This window comes from Macrosteles quadrilineatus, unplaced genomic scaffold, assembly GCF_028750875.1.
Source record: "Macrosteles quadrilineatus isolate MER2022 unplaced genomic scaffold, UCM_ALF_1.0 Scaffold_4__1_contigs__length_99947679, whole genome shotgun sequence".
Taxonomy (NCBI): Eukaryota; Metazoa; Arthropoda; class Insecta; order Hemiptera; family Cicadellidae; genus Macrosteles; species Macrosteles quadrilineatus.
The window spans coordinates 3,965,694-3,989,991 of NW_026542597.1; the positions used below are offsets into that span (position 1 = coordinate 3,965,694).

Genomic DNA, 24,298 nt, shown 5'->3' on the forward strand with positions numbered 1-24,298 from the left:
GCTTAACAAACTTTATCGAAGTTGCATCTCTGAAAATTATTAATCAAGCCTCCAGGGTTGCTTGTCTGGAATCTGTCGGAATATAATATTGAAAGAAAGTATGTGTAAAAAATTGAAACAAGTTTAGTCTTTCCCTTTAATAATCAGGAAATATGAATATATTTCTATACTCGCAACAGAACCTATTGTGGTTAGGTACAACGGTCTCTGGGATAATAATGGTTATGAAATCCATACAACACGTATACTCACTAATAATTAATGGTTCAGATTAAGCACATAACATTTTTTACTTTTTCTTTGAAATGGCGACCAAGGTAGGTGGGATTTCAAGCCAAGTATGGATATATATGTAGGATGAGTGGCGCGATCTTGTAGTCTTGTTAGTGACTAAGGCCGACATATTCCTTAGACACAGCTGTTAATTAATAACCCATACAGCTAATGGTAAGGGACCTGCAGTTTATTGTGGAATCTGCACCACATTTTTGCCTGGGTATTAACGAATTGGTCTACTTATCTGGATAGTACTGCGGATAGTCGTAGTACTCACTCGTGCGGACTTTAATCCACACCAGGGAGTATCGCATCCACAGTGTATGCATATAATATGCACAATTCGTGACTTCCTACTAGCTGAATTACAGGACGACGCCACTGTCCCAGTCTCTTTAAAACACACACATAACACAAAGAACACACTTGAACCACAAATGCAGATTGTGAACAACAACATGTGAACAAATAAAAAACAAACATAAAAATGTTTTCGAAGGGGAGTGATCTAGGATTAGTTAAAGTTTAAAGCATTATTTCAGAAAGTGCAACGAACAGCTAAAGACAGATGGACAGTAATAAAGCCAAAACGAATAAGTTTGGGATTGAAACGTTTGCTTGAGCGCACAAAAATGTTCACCAACTCTGTTTTTACTGCGCAAACAGTGTCCAAATTTAGAATAGTACATCCCATGATTCCCTATCTCAGAATCAACGTAGGTTAAATTGTGAAATTAATTATTGGATATCGTATGAATTTATTCGTGAAATTCAGCACAATTAGCTCTTTATTTCAAAATCCATTTAGATTAAAAGTACCTTTTTCATTTTATATTAGGCCAACATATCATCGTCATTTCTCAATATTTTATGACATAAATTGAATCAGGAACACGTTGCTAATGTGCGTTTCAAATATTTAGTTGAACTCGGACAAAAATTGATAAAAATGTTAGCAAACAACTTGAAAAATTATTAACATAGCTTGTCCTACATGAAAACTCAAATACAACTATTTAACTCCGGCTTCTATTACATTAATTTTAAAGCTGGGAATGTGCGTGGTAAACTGTGAGAGGTACTGCAATATTTACCGCTTCTCATAATCTACTTTTCTTTGAGTCTTGTATCAAAGTCGGCTTTAGGGAACAGTTTCTGATACCGAAAGCCTTTTAGAGTAAAGCTTTTATGGAAGAGGATTAAGTGGAAAGAATTGTGTATGACAATGCAACAATAAAGAACATCGTATTTATACGACATTTAGTGAGTGACATTTTTAATTTCAGTATTAAATTTGTTTAAGTCAACTGTGTGTAATGGTGAAATAAAGAGCATTTGATAGTAGTTCTGCTCGTTTATATAAAAAATATAGGTTCTCGTTTTTTTGTTTCCATGGATACCAATCAATATTTACTTTTAAAACTCTCACCTAAGAACTTTGAAAGCCCACGGGGCAGTTTCCTAGGTCAATATCGAAGCGGGAATAGTATCTTTAAGATATGTATCTGGAGCTCTAGCTTTTTTGCCCAATTTCACCCCAGTCGATTCAGTAGTTTTTGAGTTTACCTCGTACAAACACACACACAGACAAACACCACCTCATCTTTATAATAGTATAGATGGATAGATGTGTTGAAACAAAATATTTTTCTATTTAACTGATTAGCCTATTTCTATAAAAACAATCAGTTTGGATTGAAAACAAATCGAACACTTTATCACTTGAAATTCGGTGTTTAAAAAAAATATTGTATAGTCTGAAACATATCGAACATTATTGCAATACTTAAAATCCAACATGATCAAAATATTCCTATCATTGCATTAATAATATTTTTCTCGTAATTCTTTACAATATAACGTAAAGGAAAAAAAATACACTGAATCATATTATAAGTGTATACTTTTGGTACGAATGGAATATAAACTGAATTCAGGAAATATTAAAAGGGATTGTTTATCTCAAATTTATGCATGTATGTGAAGTAAATTATTTTGAACAGTGTAGTAGTTAAGTAGTAGTGTAGTAGTAGTTAAGTTCAAAATCCCAGCAAAAATGAATATTACATTCACTAGTAATAATTTATACTTACCATCAGTATGTCAACTTTTCTGTGACTATACTGATAAAACAACATACTCATCGACTCAAGAAGCTATTGAAGCATTCTTGCAACATTGAGCTGGCAAGTTCAGCTTCATCTTCGATGAAGGAAACTTAAGTCGTTAATAAACGTAATATCTTGTGATCGGTAGCTTCGAAACTTGTTCAACTTTCCTCATAATATTTACTGTCGATATTTCAGTAGGCTTTGTTGTTTCAGAGTAAATTAATAAGTTTTCACCATTGCGGGGGTTTTAACTATTTGTTTCTCAAAGCAAAATAGCTTACATTTGGCTGCAATTTAAAAAAAAGTTCGCATAAACTCTCTCATAATATAAAAAGGAGATCACTTTTTGTGTATACATTACTAAATTAAAACTATAACGATGTTTGATTGACGAATTTCCAAATATTTATGTCCAAAAAGTCAATTGCAAAAGACCGAAGCAATTGAATTAGGTGCACTAATTGGTATTGGGATATAAATGAAGAAAATGTTATGGCTTCTTCGCTATCTAAGGGTGGTGACTATCTTGTTTGCAGATACATATACCTTACCTTACCTATGTGGCCACTCAAACCTCAGTAGGTTTTTGGACTCACCAACAAGTCACCACCTCTCTCTGTCTTCCATCCATTCTATGTCTCTTCGCACCTGGTCCTGCCATCTTAGCCGAGGTTGTCCTAGGGGTCGTCTTCCCCGAAAGAGATTTTCAGAAACCATTCTTAGCGTAGAATCTTCTCTTCTCTTCACATGACCCCTATCTCAGTCTCCTACTTTTTATTTGTGCTTTATGTCTGGTTCTGTATAGATTTCCCTTAATCTTTGTTTGTTCTGATCCTTCACACCCCATTTTCGTTTATGGGATCGTAGATAATTCTTAGATAGTATTTTGTTTTCAAAAACTATTATTTCCGTTGTTCTTCATTAATGTCTAGGTTTCAGATCCGTAGAGTGCTAATGGCTGTATAGAGTTTTATAAAGTTTTCTTTGGTTCTCCTTGACAAAAGTATACTTTTTAACAGTGATTTAAGGGCCCAATGTCTAGGGTCACTCCTAAGTACTTAAACTCTTCCGTTCTTTTGAATTTATAGTCTTCAACTTGTAAGGATTGTTCCAAGTCAACATCTTCTAAGTGTCATCCAACTATAGCGTATTTTGTCTTTTCATCGCTGATTTCCAAGCCTATTAATCTAGGTTATTTAGTTAGAGTTTCTGTGAGAGTTTTTAAACCAATTTCATCCTCTGCTAATAGAGTCACATCATCTGCAAAAGCTAGAATATTTACCCTTTTTCCTATTTCTACACCAGGTTGTTGTTGTTTCACTCTTTAAGAGCACTTTTTAAAGCTAAATTGAATAACCCAGGGAATTTTAACAGGGAATTCAACCTTTTAAAATATCTAGATGGGTTATACGAATATCTTGCATAACTATAATACTTCTAAAGAGGAAGATTTCAATTATTTATTTTTATGTGTCTCATTACAACATTGTTAAAGTAATTGAATCAAAACTATATAAATTAAGATTAACTTTCATAATTCCTTATTTAGTTTAAAATTATGAAAAAAATAAAGGCATAACCTAATTTAAACAAGTAAAGCAACATGAACATTGAAAAATACAGAACTCATAAATAATTATTTGTGCCGATAAATGATTTTTCAATAATAAACTGAGATGAAAGAAGCAAGCAAATCCAACAGGACGATTAATACTTGCAACAGCGGCAATTTAAAGTTTGACAACTTAACTGCAGAAACTACTGAGGAACTGCGCGTTCCAACTTATCAATTTGACTCTGTATTTATAATAAGAGTACATAAAGGCTGTTTAACTACCGTTTCAAGTCAAATAGTAGAGTAAATTTTATTTGCAAAAAGAAGATAAGTCATCTATCGGAGACCTTAAAACCAAGAACTCCAAAGCTAGATCGTGTTATTAAAAATTCTTTGATTAACCTACCGTATACCACTTTGTTATTTTACCTAATTGCTATGAAAAAGACATTGTAGTCAAAAATGCATTAAACCTGCATCATTAGTGACTGTAATCTCAATATTGCATTAACTATAAAAACATTTTCAATCAAACTCTTAGGTTTCTCGATTATAACAAATGTTACAATTCCGTTATTTGCAACTAATAATTTAATAATTTAATTTATTGTTACGTTTGTATTAGTAATTTAATTATTACTAAGGGTTTCCTATTAAAAAGAAATACATTACTTTTATACGGTAGCTTTATACTGCATTGAATTTAGTTGATAAATCTTAAATGTTTGCGTTAAAAAACATATTGCAGTTACCCACAATAATGTACATTTTACAGACTTGTGTTTTAGGGGCCTTGTCAATGGAACGAATTTATGCGTAGCATAATTTTATGTTCCTATCTGGACTTTCAGTTCAGTTTTTACCCTCTTCTATTTGTTCAAATATGTTCCATAAGATAGATTTATAATAATACGGCTTTTTTATATTTACTTTTAGCGAATTTCCCCTTGCCAGAATTCAAGCCACAGTCATGTAAGGTACCAATCATGATAAGCAACAAAAACTTAATGGAAATAATAAATTTCTGAAAGTTAACTAGAGAGAGTGATGCATAAGAACATAATGTGGTTGAAATGACAAAATTGAATTTAAATTATATAGTTATATTTTTACTTGTAAGTATACTTCCTACTTTTAATTGTTACTGCGGCTTCCTTTCTTAACTCTCAATAATAAAACAGAAAGGTTATCATTGCTTGGTCCTCGTGGCAAGGCCAAAGTTTAAAACCAATGCATTTATCAAAGATCACTCATTTCAATTTATCAAGTGTGATTATAGAAAATATCCAAACAAAGTGGATTAAAATTCTCATGTTATTCTTATGGATAAAAATCAACCGTTAATGTAGTTTGTGAGTTTATGAATAAAGTATATTGTGACAATTTGGTGAAATATATTTACTTTATACAATAATAAAAACATTTGACAACAAAATAGTTTTTCCTTTACTGTAGCAGCAAATCTTGGTACTCGTTGAATGTAATTTAAATAATTTAGAGGCGAGTCAATTAAAGTTAAGTCGTTTAGTCTGAGAAAAAGTTATACAAATCCTAAAACAAAGTTATATAATTCTAAATCATAATATTTATCCCTTTACATTATATCTTGAGTGATGTTTTCCGGTTACTAATTAACTCGTCATGCATCATTAAACAAGCAAAACTATTCTCATAACCCTTCCCCGCGTTCAAAGGGTAACATTGTTGTATTTTATACTCAAAGGATAATATGCATTAATTAAAATGAATTACACGCCCCTAATTATTGACTTTTTTAGGGCCATAGTTATATTATACTCAAAGCTAGTTAAGGGTTTAAGGACATTTCATAATGCCACGTGTTCCAACCAAATTATTGTGCATTGTTGACATCAGTGTTACAAGTTGTATAACAAAATGCTTTGTTTGGTGTGTCAGATATGTACATTTGATCATGCAGCAATTTTTAAATGTTCATATTTCAAAACTTTTTGCAGAATTAGTGGTTTAACTTTCATTTATATATTATCGCATGTCCATCTATAATAATACTAAGGTCCCTAGAACGTTAATATCGATTCAATCATGTATTTATTGCGATGAATAATACAACTTTTCCAATCGAAATGAGGGACTCATCGAGACTAGTAAAGATTTATCATCACAAAACAAAAGTGGAATACCTTTTTAAGTGAATAAATGTTTCATGGAGATATTACAATCATTTCCTTTTTGGGAGTGACATTAAGGATTAGGAGGTTTGCAGTTAGATTCTTAGGAGTTCTAACGTCACCTAAAAAGCTGTTATAGATCAAACGAAAATGCACAAAAGAATAGCATTCACTAAAATAAAATCTCTATTTTAAATGACACTTCAGTGATTAATATAATAGCCGGATCTTCAATAAATTTAGCTTCACTTCTCTTCAGCGATCAACTATATCACTCTTTCTTAATCTACTAGTTTAGAGTTGTTGGGTAGTAGAGTAGGTCCGGGATGTAAAATTAGATGCTTCTTAAAATAGCTAAACAAATCAGAACATCAATAAATAAATATCACAGTTTTCTACAAAATTACAACTTAGGCAAGCCTATACCGCTCATGACTAAGACTTTACGAATTACCAAAAGATATTACTTTCAACGTAATAAGTATCCCAATAGATGTGAGGATGAAAAAATTCTACTGATACACTTTTCTGGTTTGCCAAAAAGCAATCTAAAACTGAGGTTTTGAAAAACGTTTACATAAATAGTTTAGGACTAAAGAAATTAGAACACAATAATGACGTGCATTTTGTATAAAATTGTATGGGTCCTATCGTAGTTAAGACATGTTTACTTTATACTTTAATATCCAATCATCCTGTCTAAATGTAAAGGAGACCACAGTTCTACATTGTTGTAAAGCAGATTTTGCGCATGTAAACTTGCCCAACAGGCTTCGAAAGAAGCATAAAATTATACAGAGATATAAATACGCCACACAGACGTATTGGCGTCTTCGTTCACATGAACATATTGATTGGTCTTGAGATATGAATCTACCATAGAAACATACATGTTTTATGCTGTGTTTCAACAAACTAAGATTATATTGTATTAAGTTTTTTATCATGAAAACTTTTTACAGTGTTTGTTCCGAAATAAAGTAGCCTATAATTATGGTCGTCTCTCTATGCCAATATTGTATTTTTTATGTTTTATTTTATTATGGACAGCTCAATCGCTGGTTTTGGTATTATAAAATGCCGTTTATTTCTTAGAAAGCACAGCTTCTTGACAGTCAAAAGACAAAGTGTTGGATAAGAAATCAATCTAGTAACCTCCGAATTTAAATGAAAACACTATAACTATTTAGTTACATAGACACACTTTAATCAAGTTATTGAAAAAATAAAAAGGAAATACTTTTGATAAATGTGTTTTAAAGCAAGCTCCAGCAAGATAGGTTGTGTAATATAATTTCTTAAATAACTAGAATACTGGAAAACATAACTATATGAATTATTTGAAGTCATATAAGTCAGATTTAAATATAGCGCAGTGAGGATCCTACAAATAAACATTTCGTTCCCCCGCTATATTTAAGAAAAGTTTCAACATTTATTCTAACAAATTTGAATAATTTGGAATCTACTTCCTGATTTCATAAGGTCAGTTTTGTTACATGTATGTATTTAATGAACAGATATAATTTATATTTTCATCATAATGATAATTCTTTCCAGTAATTTTCAATTGTAAATAAATTCTCGTTGATAACATTTAGACCGTATATCCTGCAAGCGTCAAAACGCAGAAACAAAACATGTGTTTCAACATGTTTATGTGTTTACATCCTGTGTTGTGTCCGTTAATTGTGTGTAAGTATGGTTTTGTGGTTGTTATCTATATTTCTGGAAAATACAGTTCTAAAATACAGGGTGGCCCGTAAGTAAATACAAACAGATTAGAAATACTTTTTATGAGTTGAAATAAAACTAACGACAAGAATATTTGTTCAAAAACCCCTCTTTAGCAATATACTGGCAATTTTGTTTCTTTGGTATTCAAAATCTATTCAAAATATATTTATGAAATGTTACATACGACTTTAAATAGGAATAACTTTTTGGAAATAATAATCATTAAAATGTGTTTTTAATAGTGTTTATTTTAATTTTAATTGCTAAAAATGTAACTGATTTCTTGAAAAGTTGTCAAAATTGAACTCTTTTATTTAGAATTTAAAATGTCCTATAACACAATACATTAACGCTGCTTTAAATCTCCCAAGTGACTTCTGGCTAACGAGTAACTTTGGTTATGACTAAAAGTTTGGGGCAAGTTTGTGATGTGTGATATGTGATATTTGCGGCGGTTTGACATCTCACGAGTTTACGAACCAATCTTGAAGTTATAACTTTGTTAGAGAAGCGTAAATCTAAGTCATTGCATGATTTTATTCTTCTACGTCAAAATATTTATTTATTGGTAAAATATAAACTTGGACAGTTCGTTATCAACTCAAATTGTATTTAAATCATACTGTATATAGATAATCATTTACAATTTTTGTATTGTGTTTGTTAGGATTGAAGTTCTTCCACAATACTTTTTCTTATTGATTAACTTAATATTTGTTTATTAATTTTACTTTGAATATGTACACCGTTAAATGTTCTGTAAAGCATGTACAGAACATACAACATCATGTAAAACGTATGAATCAGACCAGTAATTTACATTTTATTTCTAATGAAAAATTCACAAGTACCAATATTTTCCTACCTTTCCAAGTAAATCAAAAGATAATTATCTACTTTAACTAAAATACCTCATAAACAAAAGACCATAGGAAACTTACACTTCCAGGTAAAAGTGAAGACTACAATACCTGATATAAAATGAAACCTACCTAAATGTTTGACATTTATCTGCTTCGTGGTTTGTGTTGGCAGTCCTGATGACCGTCATTATTGCGTTGTTAAGCTGATGACGTCACTGACGATCTCACAGCCTGTACACATGATGACGTTAGGTATTTAATACCACAATTCGCCAATATAATCTCTTTGATGACTTTTAGGCTCTAGGTTTGTAGTTAGTTGATTTAGAGTACTATTTAAAGCACCTTATACGTAATTATTTAACGTTTAACGTTATTTAAGTGTGTGTTAGGGGTTAAAATTTATAATGTTCGTTATTTTGAGCGCACCCAAAACACTTAAGTCTTAATACGATTAAAAATCCAATAATATCAGTTACCATACTTAAACATTAATTTGAAATACTCGTATACTAAAACTTTATACTTACGCTCTGTTCAAAAGGTTTTGAAACAATCCTTTCTACAGTAATTGAAAGGATCATTATTTTAAAATATATTTTTAAGACCTTATAAATAAAGCTCCGATCATTTTTGTGTTAACCGTCATGATAGAGATATAAAAATACCATGTTAGGTTGTTTGAAAAAAACTTACACTTGTATATTGAACATATGGAAAATAAAACGTACAATGCTGATCAAGAAATTATTTATATTTAATATACATACTTGAAAATTCCTAAAAACGAAATAGTTTTTGACATTTTCTTATTTTTACGTCAGTTATGGCAGGCAACATAATAGTGTGAGAAAAAGATGTTAATTCAAATTACTGATGTGAACTTCAAAATCAACTTGTGACAAAGGCAAAACTTTGGAACTGATAAGAAGTTTGTGACGTGTGATAAGTGATATGGCGGTGACGGTTGACACGTCACAAGTTTGAGAACCAATCTCTCATGATCAACATCGTTACAGAAGAATTCATCAGTTTATATATGTTTTCGATGTTGAATATTAAGGAGAAAAGGTTTAATCTTTAGACAATAGTAATTAATATTTTGAGTACTTGTTTGATATTTATCTTAGAAGGAATACGTTTATATCGTCAAATGAACACTGTTTATCCATCTAAGATATAAGCAATAGAGAGAAAAAGTTTCATTGTGAATTACTTTTCATTTAACTTATTAATAAAATACATACTAAAGTCAAAACCAATTTGATAATGGCTAATTTTACAATAATGGAAAATAGAGAATTCAATGGACACACAGTTTTAAAACAAATGCCCTCTAAGATAGTATCAACGAGTTCCAATTTTAAACGCGTTCACTACAAAAAATACAGCCAACAAGATAACCATGTAAGGAAGGTATTACTTTTCATAATAAGGCACGAACAGAGGAACGCACCCGCACCTACCAGCTGTGGCAGGAGGGCTGGGAACAGGAGACACGGGGACTCTGGACCAGGCGACTGATACAGCAAGTCCAACCTTGGGTTGATCGGCGGTACGGAGAGGTGGACTTTTACCTCACCCAATTTCTGACGGGACACGGCTTTTTCCGGTCGTACCTGTTCAGGATGGGCAAAGCCGTGTCTCCCGACTGCATATACTGCCCAGGCATTCTCGATGACGTGGAACATACATTTTTCCACTGCCAGCGCTGGGAAAGGCCCCGCCTGGAGGCTCAACAGTTAATAGGACTGCTGTCGGTGGACACGGTCATACCGATTATGACGGAGGGTGAGGACAATTGGACCTGTGTGTCACATTATATCCAGGGTATCCTCCGCGCCAAGAAGATCGACCTTGACCGGGATGCGGTGTAGGTCATAAAGAATCAAAATGCCAGAAACGGTGCGAGCCCTGAGGGCTTAGGTCACATGTTGGCCTGACTTGAAGTAATGTGACAAACAATTCCAGGTCTGTGTCCAACAGAGTAGAGGGGGTTTTTTAGTGAGTAGTCTGATAATTTCAGTAGTCTCACACTACAGGCTGGCTACCTGTGTGCGTAAAAGCATTTTCCCTCCTCTCCCTAAAAAAAAAAAAAAAAAAAGATAGTATCAACGAGTTCCAATTTTAAACGCGTTCACTACAAAAAATACAGCCAACAAGATAACCATGTAAGGAAGGTATTACTTTTCATAATATTTCAATAGAAAAATATTAATTTAATGAAACTTTATGCCTGACATTAATTGCCGAGATGGTTAGTGTTGGCAGGCCTGATGACCGCCATTTGTGTTGTTAGGCTGATGACGTCAGATGATGACCTCATCATCCACACGCTTGAAGACGTGTGGTATTTAAGCTGCAATTTACAGTTGTAATGGTCATGCTGGATATAAGATCACAGTGGCCAAAGTTTTTTACAAATTCTTCCTTCATTATTATAACCGTTATAAAATTTAAGATCATAATCAAAATCCAAAAATCCAACTAAACAATTCAAAATAGATTAGTCATATTTATTAACTGCTGCTGAAAAATATAACTTTTGCCATAAGTAATTTCTCCAATGTAACCCCTTTATGTTTTCTGTCATGTTTTTTACTTACTGCTGGGCGTCACAAGTCAGTTAATTTTTTTCTTCGTGCATTAGCCTCCTCCACTCTTCTATATACAGTACTCCGCCATCCGGGTTTCTTCCTGCTCCACACATTCTTCTTGATATGGTCATACCATCTTAATGTATGTCTTCATAAACGGACGTTTTTCATTTTCTTATCAATTATGTTGCTACATAGCAGACAGTCGAAATCAGATAGTAACAAGACCAGGGTGTGAATTGTTCCTTCACAAAAAATGCTATATTAAAGTTGAAATTTAAAAAAAAAATTATAAGAACGTTTTTACTCATAGTTACACAGAAATTTATAGGAATTATTACAATTTTACTCTCTACCAATATAAAGCAATTTTTGTTGTTTTCATAGCAATCTATTGACTCTACACAGCTTATTTCCCCTAAATTGCACCCATATAGAACATTTATTTTTGTTGCCATGGCAACAAGCGTAACTTTTGTAAACTTTTTTATTTTAGTCTGCATACATATACTACATGTACTATAGTTTTGATATTTAATACTATAACACCTAACATAACAGAGATTTTGCAAATAAATGTATATTTTAAATTTTTAAATGAGTTTGTGTGCTAGCAAAAGTTTTGTTTTAATAACCCAATCATGAACAAACTATTTGGTCTAAAGTCAGTATTAATAATTCATGGTTATCCCTGATTTCTGCCAAGTTTATTTCAAAAAATACTTAGTCATACTATTCTATTGTATGGGGTTTTAGTACTGAATGAATAGTAAGCCATTTTATAAACTAAATACTTTCCTTTAAATGGTAGAAAATAATAAAATATAAACGAGTAAATAATGTCGTTCAACTGACAGTGAATATAAACCTTGCAGTGTATCGGGTAGCACGTTTAAACATTATTACTGTCATCAAATAAGCATATGTATTATGCATTAAATATTTATTTGCAGTTTGGCCTAATAGCAGGGCGTTATTTTCTGGAGCAATTCTATTACCATTACACTTTTGGTTAATTTAATCGTGTACTTCCATTGAATAAATAATTGTTTCCTTTTTACTACCTTTTACTATTTATATTTCTAGGACCTCGTACTATAACTAACGGTTAACGAGTTCAGTACATATATTGTAAAGTGTTATTAGTAAAGTCACTCAATTATATTCAACTTGATACGTCTTCTGATTTCAGTTTGGACAACATTAAATCTAGTTCCAAAGTTTGTAATTTTTTTTTATTTCATACTTTTGTAAAATGTGGTTTTCTACATATCTTGTCCTAAGACTTCCATTATTGGCAAACATATTTTCACATAATTAAAAATTTGGTAATCCAATTTGTGCAATGGAAATAAACACCCCGGTAAACTTAGGTATACAGGGTGACAAAAAGTCTGGAAACGGCTTAATATCTTTTTAACCAAATCCGTTAGAAAATTCAAACTTTTCACATCAACTTACATGTATAAAAACTACTTTTTCCAAGCATTTTCATGTTTTTACCTCCAGCAGGGGACGACCCATGAGGAGTAGGTACATAATCTTTAATGTAAGCATAGGTTGATATGCACATCATTTTAAAGGTCTGGTCAAGTGGAGTTCATTGCCGGAAACTGCATCTCAAAAGGTTCATTCGTTACAAAATGGCGGCATTTCAAAGTTCTTGTGGAATATACCTTTACAGGCCTTAATATTGGTAAATACTTGTATTAAACATTATCTTGAGAGCTGAAACTGTATTTTAAAGTCAACTAGCTCATTTATTCAATCTTAAAAACAAATTTAACCGGGTTTCAGATTTCCCGGCTAATTTTGACTATGAGTATTTACCATTACTAAGGCCTGTGCAGGTATATTCCGCAAGAACTTTGAAATGCCGCCATTTTGTAGTGGATGAACCTTTTTTGACGCGGTTTCCGGCAATGAACTCCACTTGACCAGACCTTTAAAATGATGTGCATATCAACCTACGCTTACATTAAAGATTATGTACCTACTCCTCATGGGCCGTCCCCTGGTGAACAAAAAACCACCACACGGTCTTGGTGGTGGTACAAAAATGGTAATGCTTGCAAAAAGTAGTTTTCATACATACAAGTTGATGTGAAAGGTTTGAATTTTCTAACGAATTTAGTTAAAAAGATATCAAGCCGTTTCCAGACTTTTTTGTCACCCTGTATAATGTGCGATATACAGTATATGAAACTGTTAAGTTTGATGAATTTAAATAGTTAATCTCATAAAGGATTTGTTAAAGTGTCCCTTTTGCGGAAAACCCACGTTGTCGACTTCCTAGAGCTACACATTATTGTTTCATAACACTTTCCTTTAGAAATTGTGTATAGTTAGTTTGTAGTTTTACATTGTTAAGTCAACCGTTACCAAATATGAACAAACAAAGAATTTGAAATTATACATTTATTTCATTATGTAATACGTTATTAAGACGAAAACATAATTCATAAACAGAGGAAAGAACAGTCCACGAGTAAGAAAATCTGTCATAACGAATAACGGTACCGATCGATACATCGAGTTAACAATCGTATGAAATATCTTTCAACCAAAATATCAGTTATGAAAGAAGACAGCCACCACTTGCTGGACAGAAACTTTCCAGAGATTTGATAGATTAAGTTTATAGATCTATCTGAACATGTTTCGTCTTGAGTGTTGTTGACAAAGCCAGTTTCTGCTGTTGCTGTAAACAACTTTTCGAATTATCAACTTGAGTTCTTTGAACCAAACCAGACGCTATTGCTTTTCCATTTAAGTTGGATGGATATGTTACAAAACAATTATTAAGTACTAAAGTGCTTAAGGTTCAAAACATTTCTTTACATAATATTTGATAAAAACTGCATATAGTCTCTAAATTTTCTTCTTTATTATTCAAATTTTACCATGGTGTACTGGCGTAAATTGAATTCCACCATTGAACTGAATGATTCAAACCAACTTCAACTTTTGACAATGATAAAACAATCGTCATATTTTTTAAATGTGAGTCATGCACCCCTGGTTTCCTACAATTGATTTTGTATATTAATCCTAAAAATATGTTAAAGGAGTTTATTTGATTCTGGTACTACCAAACTAAACGTGATTCGTGTATTCACTTACATCCCTTTCTAAACATTTCTTAAAACTGCTCTGTTAAAATATGTGGATATCAGTTATTCTTTTCTTTTGTAAAATAGTCAACTATTACATTGAAACATTAATGATTTCAACTGTTCTATAACTATAACACAGGATAGAACTTTACATCATCATTTCCAACGTTGAATTGTCTCTCTCTTGTTATCCATACATTGTGCAACTACGGAAATCAACAACGTGCAGGTGATTACAGGTCTGTACAGTTTCCGGTTTTCCATTTACCATACAATTTTACAAATAGAGAATGTTTACTGTACACTATGACAGCCTATAGAATGTGACTCTGTTTGAAGCGAGTTATTTTTATTATCTTACACTAATACTTTTTAAATTAAAATGTTTGGTTCCTGTCGAACTAACGAAGGCTATCATGTAATATAAAAATTGTGACTTGATCAAAGAAAATAGATCCCTCTTGGAACCAGATTTAGGTATGTTGAAAACTGATAATAACAATTTACTATTAATAATATCAATCCAATCTTTGTGGTTGTAAAGTCATGAAAAGGTCTTATAGCTATGTAAATATCATAAGAACAACTAAACATTTGGCTGTGGTTAATGTGTTTTTCCAGAGAATCAATTTTATTTTTTTTAAACAGCTTTAAAAGATAATGATTTTTATTTTTTTACTACATGCAAAGTTAAAACTATGCATATATTTCAAATATATCCTTGCGTTACCAGTTCCCTTTTGGTGTATTATTTAGCTAAAAAAGACGTGCATTTAAAAAAAATTTAAATTTTATATTATTTTTAAATTACTAACACATCTTATCATACGGAATAAAATCGTTAAACATTTTTATTTCTTTCTATTTGACAATCGTTTCCTGTTAGTGTGTTTTCTACCCATTGTACAAATCAGATTTATATACTTAACAATCAAAATGTTCATAAACTCCCACAAATACTCCATATAATACACCGCACACTTAGAGAGCCATTAACAATTCAGCAATAAATTACAAACACCCCTCTTTGCCACCACCAGCACTTTCCCGCTAAAATATTCTCATTGTAATTTATTGTTTCACTGTAAAATCTCATGCATTATATTGCTTATAGAGCACTATTTAACAGATTTAAGAGTCTGTTTTCATTTTAAAATAAATTATCATGTATTTTTGTTACCATTTAATGCATTTATATCTGGTGTGAAGTTTGCTTTACAGTAAAAGTGCATAATTTCTCGATGTTCCACTTTTATGTCAAATGAATTACTTGGAAATAAAATTGAAAGTTAATAGTGGTAAAACTAAATACAAATGACTTTGATAGTAAAATTTTGGTATCCCTCAGCAAGAGTTTTCCTCTCTCATGACGTCACGTTCACAAGTCGTCACTTTCAGGTGGTTCACCCGACGGAAGACAACCCCCTCGTACGTCTGTCTCCTCCGGCGGAAGTGATGGTGGCAGCTGTACCTGAAATATTTAAACACTTCCGGTGGAAACACACCTCCATCGTCACCTCAGGTGAGTGAATAATCTGTATTTTATGGGTAAATAAGGTTATATGAATCAATTAATAAAATTGTAAATATGTTTCTCTGACAAATAATAATGTTCTTCTACCGTTATTGACATAGAAATGTTCCCAAAATCACTTGTTAAGAAATCTAAAATTAAAAGAAATACTGTAGGGTGATTGTATAGTGGAATGAGAGGATGGGTTATTTTTTGACGTTTTTGCATCCTTAAAGAAGCCGCATTTGGGGAATTTATATATATATATATATATATATATATATATATATATATATAGATATGTACATGGATGTTAAGTGGACAAAATTTATATACAAAGCTGTTAGGAGGACAATTGCTGTCCTCTTATTAATAAGAAGACAGTCCTCTTAACATCCTTGTATATAACATTTTGTGTCCTCATAACAGCCTTGTGTATGGCAAAAAAGGCATACCAATACACTTGTAGGAGAATGAATTTCCCAACTAAATCCCATACATTTTAAATGGGTCTGTCCCCTGAACAGCCGTGTGTATAAATTCCAAATATGTGTCCTCATAACGGATTTGTGCTTACCAAAATATCCTGTGTTTTTATAAACAAATTGTTGTATTTAATATTTTATCTAATTAACTATACAGCACGATGTGTAACTCACTCACTGATCAGGTATACAAGTGTTTGGGCACTTCTAGACGGGCTAGGAAGTAGAAATTTGGCACGATGACAGGTCTCTGCCCCAAACCATGAGGAAAATTCAGAAAAGTGACAATTTCGCGTTTCAACATCCCCCCACAAAAAAGTATGTGTTTCTTGAAACGTCTGTTGCGGCACGTATTAAAATTTTACAATTTTTTTACGCTGCATTATTGTTTTTGATCAAAAGCTGGAACCGACATAGTAGGCCTGTATATTAACCGCTTTGCCGTACCTCTTACCGTTTCCAAGACCTCCCCCTGCGGTTTCGGGGTTAGAATAGAACCGCAGCCTTCCCGGGCTTGTCGTAAGAGGCGACTAAAAGGGTGACCGACGCTCTCACTGGGAGTCCTTGGGAGTGCCCCTGTTGTGTTTGCAGGGGTTGATGTATGCTCTGCACTGCCGATGGGTATTCTCAGTGAGTCGTGAGAAGCCAGCCATTTCGGTCCTTGGTCAGGGAGTGCGGCATGGATGTAGAGGTCGGGCTCTACATTGTGACGGGTGACCCCCGGCACGTCAGGTATCCGGTGCTGGGAAAACGGAGGTTGGGCCTCGGGGAACTGGGGTAGGGGCGCTTTCCCCGAGGGTATACCCGTTCCTGACTATTCCGGGCCGCCCCTTGCCGCACGATGCGCTGGTAAACACAAGATGGCTTTTAAAACAAATACCCTGAACACATCTTTGATAAGCAGCTCGGATGAGCAAGAAAAGAAGTCGGAAGTAGAGCGAGACCCTTTTGGGTGAAGCTCCAAGGTCCAGAGATCGCCAACATTGAAAGGCGTGAAGACGTCCCCACCACCTGCAACTTTCAGGTGCACAAAAGACCTGACTTTGGGATCTCCCTTGACAAGTGGAGAAGGAAACGGTGGACCACCCTCTAAGTCTGGTGAAGGGATGCCGGAGGAATCCCTAACAGCAGCGTTAGATTTGGAAGTGTCGGGAATGGTACTTCTGCGTCAGCAATATCTTGACGCAGAAAATGACATTGAAAACCGGCTTCGAAACATGGAGCAGACCATAAAGGCAATGCTTGAAACCTTTAAGACGCAGAGAGGAGTTAACCAAGTGGTTAAAAATGGTATGGCTAAGCTCGAGGACGACCTTGGTTTTGTCTTCGCCTGCCGGCTGGTGAGCAAGGCGGCCATGGAAAGGATCGCCAAGAAGGTGGTGTCCCTACCTGACGACAATGCGCGACCTTCCAAGAAACGCAGGAGGCCTACATCAGAAAGCCCTCCAAAAAGAGAAGAGGTTGTTCAGACAGCAAAGCCTAAAGTTAAGGTCAAGGCGATCCAGACTTCTAGGCCCTTCTCTGACGTAGTTGCCGCTCCAGCGAAACCTCTAAAGCCACAGCAACCTGCGACACCCATTGAGGGTAGCTCCCGAAAGGGGTCAGTCGTATAAACACCATCTGGGACTGTGTGGGAAAAGCGCTTTACGAAAAAGGAGAAGAGGAAATTGAGGCACGCGGAAGTCGGCTCCAATTGACATATGTGGCAGTGAGGGCACAGTCGACCGGCGTGGCCCAAGCTGTGCCTGGCTCGGCACTCGCTTCTAAAAAGTCGCGGCCCAAAAAGCCCAGGACTGAGGCAATTTTGGTCAAGCCTTTGGAGGGAAGATCATTCGCCGAAGTCTTGGGTGTTATCAAGGCCAAGGCTAAGCCAGAGCAAACCGACACGGTTGTACGGTCGATTAGACAAACCCGGGACGGGTACGTCCTCCTCAAACTGGGTAAGTCTAAAGATAAAGCCGCCTTTGCTGCCGAACTAAAGGCAGCTGTGGAAGGACAGGGCACCGTTCGTGCTCTCGAACCCAAGACGTCCGTCGAGGTTCGGGATATGGATTGTGTGTCAACGGAGGATGACGTCATTGATGCCCTAAAAAAAGCTGTCCCCGAGCTTGCCGGACAAACGGCTAGTCTGAGGGTGTGGCTCATGAAACCGGAGTCAACAGCGGATGGCGGTCGCCGAAATGGCAGACGCAAACGCCAGTAAGGTTTTGGCACTCCAGCATTTGAGGGTTGGATGGGTTAATTGCAGGTTGAGACGGAGGGTGGAAGTAACGAGGTGTTTTAAATGCCTTGATTTCGGCCATTCCTCCCGAAACTGCGAAGGGCCCGACCGAGGCAAGAACTGCCTTCGATGCGGGGAGGTGGGTCACACTCGTAGGGACTGTAAAGTCGAGACCTGTTTCCTCTGTAAGGAGGAAGGCCTCAATGATAAAAACGCTAAACATATAGCTGGGTCTGGGCAGTGCAGTGCATTTAAAGGCACACTACAACAAGCGAAAGCCCAACCACGAAGATAAGGATCCTCCAGTGCAATGTAGATCGATCCAGGACGGCTGACGCGCTTCTCAGTCAGCTCGCCCTCGAACACGGTGTTGACGCGCTCTTGGTCAGCGAACAGTACCAGTACCGGGACAGGGACCCATCTCTTTGGTTTCCCGATACACTTGGTACTGCTGCGTTCTGGGTTCGTAATACAGCTAAAGTGCAGGTGAGGAGTCACGCGAAGGGCCGAGGATTCGTTTGGGTCCGGTGCGGGGATGTCACTTACTTTAGTGTATACCTCACCCCCAACGAGGCTATCCGTGATTTTCGTAGAAAGATAGACCGCCTGGAAGAGAGCGTGCGCGATACCGCCGGGCACTTTGTCGTGGCGGGGGATTTCAATGCTAGGGCTGTCGAGTGGGGAATGTCTCTCACTAATTCCCGGGGGAAGTACATCCTGGACTTTGCTGCCAGGGCTGGACTTGTTGTCATAAACGAGGGCAACACGCCAACTTTCCAGCGTCCCGGAATGAGGGGAACGATCCCAGACATTACGCTTGCATCTGAGTCCCTCTTGCCGAGTATACGAGCCTGGAGAGTCCTAGAGGATTATACGGCCAGTGACCACCAGTACATCATTTTTGATGTCCTGGATAGTCATCAGAGACAAGCTACCGTGTCTCGGCAGGTGCCCGTTCGGTGGAACACCAAAAAGCTGGACGTGGCCAAATTCACCGAAGTCATACTACGGAGAGAGCCAGTGGTACCTGCTGCATCTGGCGTGGCTTTCGCAGAGACATCAGTTACATCATTGATGAGGCTGATAATCTCGGCCTGCGATGAGTCAATGCCTTGCAGGAGATCCCGGTGCGATAAGCGACCTGTGTACTGGTGGACAACCGAGATCGCAGAACTGCGACAGGCAGCATTGAGAGCCAGACGTCTTGCTACCAGGGCCAGAGAACCTGAAGATAGACGTCTTAAGTCTGACGCTTACAAGGTGGCTAGGAAGTCTCTTCGCCGGGCCATTAACCGGAGCAAACGCAGTTGCTGGGAGAAATTAAGGGACGATGTCGATTCCGATCCGTGGGGCCTGGGCTACAAGATAGTAACCAAGAAGCTTGGCACCCGCTCTCCGCCTTCCGTTATGGACGGGGCCTCTATGGAGAGGATTGTAAAGTGCCTTTTCCCGACTCACACACTGCGCCCATTGCGGGAGTTTGGAAGGGTGGACGACGTACCGCTGTTCAGTCTCGAGGAGTTGTAGGCGGCCGTTCTATCCCTGAAGAACAACAAGGCTCCTGGACCGGATGGGGTATCTGGTGAGGCCCTGAAGAAAGTCTTTTCAATAAATCCACAAATCCTTTTGAGCACGTACATTGCCTGTCTGGCCGAGGGGAAGTTTCCCTTCTGCTGGAAAACAGCTAGGCTTGTGCTCGTGGGGAAGGGAAAAGGAAACCCAGACCTACCCTCCTCTTACAGACCTCTCTGTATGTTGGACACTGCTGGGAAAGTCTTGGAAAAGTTGATCCGTTCCCGACTGAATTCAGCCGTGGTCGCTGCAGGAAATCTATCCCCTCGTCAGTACGGCTTCAGGAAGGGACGGTCAACGGTTGACGCTATTGAGGAGGTAAAGCGAGCCGTAATGAGAGCTGAGGAGTTTAACAACTATTCGTGTCGGGTTGTGCTGCTTGTAACACTTGATGTGCGAAACGCATTTAATTCCGCGAGGTGGTGCGATGTGCTGGACGCACTTGAGAACACTTTCCACGTCCCGGCATACCTCATGCGCATGATAGAGGACTACCTCCGGTACCGCCTCATCATTTACGACACTACAGAAGGCTCCAGAACGATGGATGTAACTTCTGGTGCTGCTCAAGGATCCATACTGGGCCCGGACCTCTGGAACGTCGCCTACGACAGCCTCTTGAGATCCGAGATGCCTGAGGAAACTGTCCTAGTTGGGTATGCAGATGACGTTGCGGCATTAATAGCTGCACGTAGCATTGAGCTTGCCCAGCTGAAGCTAAATCGAGTCATGCGCATCATTAACGCATGGATGGCAGAACATGGTCTCTCGCTCGCTCTGAGCAAAACTGAGATTGTGATTCTGACTAAAAAGAGGATTAACACCATCGTGCCTTTGATGGTGGGGAACGTTGAAGTCCAAACCACTCGTGCCGCAAAGTACCTTGGGGTCATGGTGGACAGCAAGCTCAGCTGGCGAGACTAGATCACCCGTACGGCGGACAAGGCCGCTAAAATGGTTTCTTCCCTTAGTCGGTTAATGGCCAATGTCGGAGGTCCGCGGTCCAGCCGCAGAAGGCTGTTGATGTCTGCGGTCCAGTCCGTGCTCCTGTACGGTGCGGAAGTCTGGGCAGACGCTCTCAATAAGGAGATATATAGGATGCGGCTCGCCCGAGTGCAGCGTCAGGCAGCACTAAGGGTAGCATCTGCCTATCGAACAGTGTCCGAACCCGCCGTCCTGGTGGTTGCTGGAGTCATCCCCGTCAAACTTTTGGCGGCGGAGAGGAAGGTAATTTATTAGCGCCGTGGGGAGGACCAGGCAAGAATTGAGGAACGCACCCGGACATTCCAGCTGTGGCAGGAGAGCTGGGAACAGGAGACAAGGGGGCTCTGGACCAGGCGACTGATACAACAGGTCCAACCTTGGGTTAATCGGCGGTGCGGAGAGGTGAACTTCTACCTCACCCAATTTCTGACGGGTCACGGCTTTTTCCGGTCGTACTTGTTCAGGATGGGCAAAGCCGTGTCGCCCGATTGCATATACTGCCCAGGCATTCCCGATGACGTGGAACACACTTTTTTCCACTGCCAGCATTGGGAAAGGCCCCGCCTAGAGGCTCAACAGTTCGTAGGACTGCTGTCGGTGGACACGGTCATACCATCGATGTATAAAACTAACGTTAGTTTTATATGTCGATGGGTCATACCGATGATGATGGAGGGTGAGGACAATTGGACCTGTGTGTCACTTTACATCCAGGGTGTTCTCCGCGCCAAGAAGCTTGACCACGACCGGGATGCGGTGTAGGTCAAAAAAATAAATAATACCAGAAACGGTGCGAGCCCTGTGGGCTTAGGTCACATGTTGGCCTGACTTGAAGTAATGTGACAAACAATTCCAGGTCTGTGTCCAACAGAGTAGAGGGGTTTTTTAGTGAGTAGTCTGTGATAAACTCAGGAGTCTCACACTACAGGCTGGCCCCCTGTGTGCGTAAAAGCATTTTTCCTACAGTCACCCGACAAAGTTGGCTTCCTTGTACTGTTTATAGTACAGAAAGCTGCTAATTGCTGCATATTTATACTTTGCCGTACGGTTTATACTTTGTCGTACGGTTTATACTTTGCGGCACATCAGGATTCCAACGAAACAACACAAAACAGCGTGGTTCTATTATGCACGTAATCCGTGTACGCTTGGAAATAGGTTGGCAACAAAAGATAATAATACTATGAACAGCTGATTGACTATTATAACTATGATTTAACCTGTCATTTCGTGTTTATAGTTTCGGTCTTTCTGAAATTTCTGGACTTTTCTTTTAAACGTTTTTAAAACATTCCTACGATCTTAATAAACAAGAAAATACCTTTGAAGCATTATTTTAGGTGCGGAAACCACTTCAAATTACAAAAACATACGGAACTATATTCTCAAAACGCGGAGCACATTTCTTGCCGAGGAAAAATAGCGGAGTGATACGGACCGCGGGTACTACTTTCTCTAGGGCACCATTTGTGTTGCCAGCTGAACCTAAAAACGTGTTGTATAGTGTTTGAAAGACTAATTATTTATATGCTTTATAGTGACTGTAGGAAAAATATAATGTGTAACACGAGTGAAAAAGGCCTTTGCTGCACTCGAGATCATTCCGCACTCGCCTGTGGCTCGTGCGTAAACATTGCTCTCGTGTGCAGCAAAGTGCCACTTTCACCACTAGTTACACAAATAACTATTTCCTCCTCAACCTAAAAAAATAACCGTTTCCGAGACCACTCTTACCGTTACCACCTGGGGACCGAGCTTTGCTCGAAGAAAGTCATTAGTATACTCTCAGATCAGTGTTTTGTCACTGCCGTTCATCCAAATCAAATGTTGCAGTCTATTTGTAATATGTTAAACATTACCTGAGGATAGATGAAAACCTCTTTGGTTTGTATTAGGTTTGTTTATAATCAGCTGTATATTTATATATTTTGTTTTTTAATTGTAACTATGGGATAGTGTTTGAGATTATGAGAAAACACAAGTGACTCGAATGGAGAGTACTAACTATTCTTTTGTTGATGTTAAGGTAACTATTTTCGTTTGTTATTTCGTTCCCAAATTAGTAACCCATAAGGCTCACTGTTAGAGAGTTCTGTCTTTCAAGTTCATTATTTTACGAAATTAGATATTTCTTGGTAGTTTTAACTGCATAAAACACGTTTTTAGGCCAGAAATATATTATTTACAGCTTTGGAAGGAAATCGTCGAAGATATTGTTAGAGTTATCTATACAGGGTGTTTTTTTTTTTTTAACTTGCATCTTTATTTATGTAAAAACCGCAATAGATAGAAATATTCAGTTTGCGGGAATCATCTATTGACGTAGGGGGCACAATTTTTTTGAACTCAACGTTATATTCACATTCCCCCCCTTCTACCCCCTGCCCCAACTTATTTTTTTTTCAAATAGCAAGGTACCCCTTGTGACATATCAAATGAAAGAGCATGAAAAAAGAAAATGTTTGATGAAAAAAAAAATTAAAATGGGTTCATAAACTTGTGAGATATTTCCGCCCCCCCCTCCCTAGAACTTATTTTTTTATCGCAAGGTACCCCTTGTGACATATCAAATGAAAGAGCATGAAAAAAGAAAATGTTTGGTGAAAAAAATTGAAAATCGGCCCATGAATTTGTTAGATAATCCCCCCCCTTTTCCCCTACCCATAGCTTTGTTTTTAATAGCAAGGTACCCCCCCCCCTGTGACATATCAAATGAAAAATAAATTTCACCAAGCATTTTCTTTTTTCATGCTCTTTCATTTGATATGTAACAAGGGGTACCTTGCGATTAAAAAAAATTAAGTTCCGGGGAGGGGGGGGGAAATATCTCGCAAATTTATGAACCGATTTTAAATTGTTTTCATCAAACATTTTCTTTTTTCATGCTCTTTTATTTGATATGTCACAAGGGGTACTTTGCTATTTAAAAAAATTAAGTTGATGGAAGGGGGGAAGGGGGGGAATGTCAATGTAACGTTGAATTCAAAACAATTGGGCCCCCTACGTCAATAGATGATTCCCGCAAACTGCATATTTCTATCTATTGCGGTTTTTACATAAATAAAGATGCAAGTTTAAAAAAAAAACACCCTGTATGAATAAAATTAGAGTGTTGTCT

At 37.1% G+C, this 24,298-nt stretch overlaps 1 protein-coding gene across 1 annotated transcript in view; it reads left to right on the plus strand.

The window, feature by feature from the left end:
- LOC128991689 (guanylate cyclase D-like) overlaps positions 1-24,298 on the plus strand; it is a 136,195-nt gene that overhangs the window by 65,644 nt on the left and 46,253 nt on the right. Inside the window, exon 3 of the mRNA XM_054414789.1 lies at positions 15,804-15,927. Coding sequence (XP_054270764.1) covers positions 15,804-15,927 — 124 coding nt within the window. The remainder of the gene's footprint in view (positions 1-15,803; positions 15,928-24,298) is intronic.